Below are 4,869 nucleotides of genomic sequence, written 5' to 3'. Positions count from 1 at the left end.
TAATAATAATAATAATAATAATAATAATAATAATAATAATAATAATAATAATAAAAAAAGACAAAGAAAAAAGAAAAAGACAAGCGCATATGCAAAAAAAAAAAAAAAATAGCACTATGAAAAATAATTATTAATCAAAGCTTTGTATTAAATCATGCTAAATATTATATATTAATAAATGATTTTTAAGTATGTACAAGAAACAATTACATTAGTTACAATAGAAAAGAGAGAAAAAAAACTACAATTTAAAACTGACTAATATTTAAGATTAAATAATTTCTTTAAATCAACATTAATTTATAATTAAAATGTACATAATATGATTATTAATCGTAAAGAATAGATAAATTCGATTTCTTTCAGCTTATTATTATTCTTCTTATATAAATTTTTAATATTAAAAAATGTTGAAAAAATCGAACTAAATAATGATTTACTTTGAACACATCTCTGAATCGTTTAAAATAAATATCGAGTATTTTAATTTAGCACAGATTCGAGATTAATTCTAGGAGAAATATTAAGGGAAGATTATTAAGACGTAGGATATATCGATGGGCATTTATAAAAATCGATTTTTGCATATAAACGTTATTTATAATTTATATAATAATACAATTGTTGGGTGCAGTGCTTAAATTGATTGCAAAAAATAATGACGTAAATTGTGTATTATATTTTTAAATCGAGATTAATACCATTTTATTTAAGAAGATATGATATCGAGATTGGCAGCATATTGAACATTTTACATGGTATTGTCTATATTTTTCTAAACATTCCTCCTAGCCTAAAATCTTTTTCTATATACATATTTATTGCTACAATTCTCTGCTTAATTTGATTTTGGTTCTTTTTTTTTAAATGGTAACATGGTATACTTTTGCTTTATAGTTTAACTTTATAATTTATTAGAACATCTTCTGAGATTGGTGCTTTAATAACAAATATCGGAAAAATATATACAATTTTTAATATTTTTATCGGTATAAAAATGTTCAAATTTTTTTATTGAAATTATACGTCCTATGTTTGTTATATTTTGATCATTTGAATGTTTATAACAACTTAATTAAAAAAAAAAAGCAAAAAAAGAAAATTTTATATTAATCAATTGTAAAAGTTATATACAAAAAACAAAAAGAAAACATTAAAATATCTTTTCAAGCAACATCCATATTAATATAATTGCAATAGGTGCTACATAATGTATTGGTACAGTGTAAGTTGTATTTAACAAGTCACCACATTGTGCTTTAAGAGTTGTATATTTTTTCGAAAGTTCTGCCTTTTCTTCAGTAAACGCATTGTATTTTTCCTTTAAAATAACTAATTCTTCATGGAGTTCTTCAATTCTTTGAGCTTCATTCTTGGCACGATAATATATTTCTTTCAGTTTTTCTACAATTTCTTCATGAGGTTCACAAATTAACCAATCCTTAAGATTTTCTAATTCTTTTTTAATAATTTGTTGTGATTCTAAATTATCTTCAATTCTTAATGAATCTAAAGATCCTATCAAAGTTTGCAATATATATTCTCTTGTATGTATACCATGTTCTGTAGTATCATTTTTGGATAATGGCTTTAAGGTTTTAACATAATCTCCTTCTAAATGTTCTTCATATTGTTCATCTAATTCATTGCTATCTTTATCTGTTTCATCCTTCTTTTCCAGTTGATCAATTTCTATAAAAGGTTCATTTGAAATAATTTTAATGTTATTTGTGCTGTCAATATTAATTTCTGTTTCTTCATTTTCCTTTATTTTTTGAACAGATTGAGAAAAATTAGAAGTTTCTAATTGTTTACTATTTTCTTCACATATAAATCTAACTTCCATTTTGTAAGGTACAAAAAATTCTTCTCTTGCATATAAAGGTTCCTCTTTTTGAATTTCAAAAACAGATATTTCACTTGTATCAAAATTGGTAATACTACATGCATCATCAGTTATATCTGAATTAACATCAGGCTCTGAATTTATATCTGTATTATCTATTACATTTACATTTCCATTAACTAAAGTTTTTCGAGAAGGTGGTGGTAAAATATATTCTATTGAATTATCATTATTAGCCAATGAATCATCCATTTGTTCTTTTGAAAAAGAATCATCAGAATTTTTCAACTGATTTGAATCAATATCTTGTGAATTAATTTGATTATCATGTTCATCTTTCAAAGAATAAAAGTTAGTCTCTGCATCAATATCTATATTGTCAACATGAATGGAATTTAATTTATTAAGAATAATATTGATAGCCTCAATAGGATTTTCTTCATCCTTTAAATCTATAATATCACTTGTTACTAACTTTGAATTCATATCCTGCAGAATTTGCATATAATTTCTGAGGGCAGTGATCTGCTTATAAATATTAACAGAATCTAACCGAGAATCACGTAATCTTGCCTGCAAATTTTTTTCAATTCTAGATTGATCTTCAAGTCTCTTTAAAAGTTCTTGCTTTTCTTGTTCTGTATTTTGTACTATATCTTTTATTTTTTCTTCACTCTCTTTCAATTTATTTGTAGTTTCTTGTAATTTTTTTTGTGCTTCAGTATATTTACTACATAATTCTTGAAGTTCTGTTTGTGTATATTTTGCTACATTATGAAGACTTTGACATTCTTCTTCTGTTTCATTTAAACGTCCTTCTAATTGAACTAATCTCTGAGTTACCTCCAATTTTTCTTGTAATACTTTTTGTAATGCCTCTTTTGCTGCATTTTGGTATTGTATCTTTTCTTCTTGAAGTGCTACTAATTCATTTCTAATTTTATCCTCTGTGTAATTTTTAGAATAAACTGCCAATTGATTTTCCATACTTTCCACCCAAGATAATAACCGATCTTCTGTTATCAATGCTTTCCAAGATTGATTGGCAGCTTTTCGAGTATTTGCTACAAGTTGTTGAAGATATGCTAACTTAGAATAAAGTGCTTTCTCACGTCTTGAAGCTTCTTGCATAACTTGATTTAGTTTATACACATCTTCCAAAGAAACATTATTAAATGGTGATGTAACAGCTGTGCTATGACTAGCTTTAGCTTCTTTTCCATCTGGTAAATATAATTTTAATGTTGCAACTATACATCCATGCCTAACTTTTTTTGTACTTTCTATTACATCTACTCCAAATTGCACTATGTCACCTGAACATACTTCTTTTGGTGCTGATTCTAAACTAGCTGCACTGAGTCTTTGATTATTAACAAATGTTCCATTACTACTACGTGTATCTTGTAAAAAAAACTTTCCACCTGAATACCATAATAATGCATGATTTCTCGATAATACTTTACAATCAAAAATTGCATTATTTGGAGTAGCTCTAGCTCTCGCTACAGAACGACCAATTTTAACAGGTTGGTCCAATATTAATGTACGCTCTTCAAAAGGATGAGAATTATCACGACAAATTAAGACTCCTTTTGCTGTCATTTTGTTATTTTGTACAGAATTTATTTTCAGGTTGGAATTCTGATTGGCAGGAAAACTGGCATTTTGTACCCACTCACCACTGGCTACAACCATAGCCGATATAAAATCCAAAAACAACAAATCTTTCCAAGAACAGTACAAAACACGTATAAAGAAAAATTAATTACAAACACATAATGAAGAATAATAAGTTTGAAAATTGAAAATCACACGTTTTAATATCATTGAATATTTTTACTGTCGTTTTGATTTGTCACAAAAGCCACTATTCACACCCGACATACGTATTCAAATGTCTCTACAGCAAAAAAAGATTCTATTACTATTTCAACGACCTTGTGGTATTCCTTTTCTATTTATCATAAAATTTCTAGTACAAATGTTACGGTTACTGTACTTGTCAATTAGTCAAATCCAGAATATTCCTTGATTACTTCAACGAATGTTTCATCAAAATATAATCAGATCAAATTTTCCAAGTCTATTGAAAATAGTCAAAAGATATGTTTCTTCGCGTAAGTAGCGGTGAGCGTACGCTTTCACACTTTCGTCCTTCGTACCAATTCCTTTGCACTTTGAAGTCTTCGACGGTATATTCAAGGAAGTTCATTGGAAAAGTGTGAAACACACAATACGTAATCAACAATACTCGAACATAATGAATCGAGTAATGTTGTGATCAACTAGATAAAGACCAAAAATATTGTTCTCGAACTACTGCATTACTGTATTGAGATACAAACGGTCCACGTTCCTTCAACTCAGTACTTTTCAATTCCGCGTTTCGCTGTTTATCGACCGACGGCAGTATAGTCATCTATACAATTACAACGGTGTAGCAAATTCAAAGTACGTAAATTCTTGGGTGTACTACATTGTAAACAATCATTAACAGGGTTTATTAAGATATTTAAAAAGATATTTATAATCATTAAAAAATATGATAGAAATAATATTGGTATATTTTAAAATAATAAAACAAAGCGCTATAATAATTATACTAATTATTAAAACATTTGTATATTTGATTTTACTTATTTACATTTAGTAATAAAGAATTTGTTAAATTTGCTGTAAAATTTAATAATAATATTGAAATATCAATCAAAATTAATTACAAACACAAAACTAAAGAGTAAAATACATATTTTGATTTCGATTTTTTATTGTATTAAAGAATATATTTATATTTTTTTTGCAAAATATAGAATAAAAGATTAGAAAATGTTACAAATTTGTTTTTAAAAAATAAAATATTTCAATATTTCATTTGTTAAATGTAAAATACTGTACATTTTAGTTTTTATGATTTATACTATATTTTTATTTTTTTATATTATAATTTAATTTATCTAAGATCTAAAAATAATTACTATGATTTCAGAATATTATTAAGTTTTATATATATATATATATAT

General features: G+C 25.7%; 1 protein-coding gene across 1 annotated transcript; it reads right to left on the bottom strand.

Moving 5' to 3' along the window:
• Window positions 1–578: 578 nt before the first annotated feature.
• Window positions 579–4,378, bottom strand: LOC102681223 (sarcolemmal membrane-associated protein). Its single transcript, XM_006625188.2, has one exon. The coding sequence runs from the start codon at window positions 3,542–3,544 to the stop codon at window positions 1,154–1,156; it is 2,391 nt and encodes a 796-aa protein (XP_006625251.1). The 5' UTR covers window positions 3,545–4,378; the 3' UTR covers window positions 579–1,153.
• Window positions 4,379–4,869: the final 491 nt, after the last annotated feature.

Source organism: Apis dorsata, unplaced genomic scaffold, assembly GCF_000469605.1.
Source record: "Apis dorsata unplaced genomic scaffold, Apis dorsata 1.3 scaffold_51367, whole genome shotgun sequence".
Classification (NCBI taxonomy): domain Eukaryota; kingdom Metazoa; phylum Arthropoda; class Insecta; order Hymenoptera; family Apidae; genus Apis; species Apis dorsata.
The sequence above is the reverse complement of the archived record's forward strand: the minus strand, read 5'-3'. Positions and strand labels throughout refer to the sequence as shown.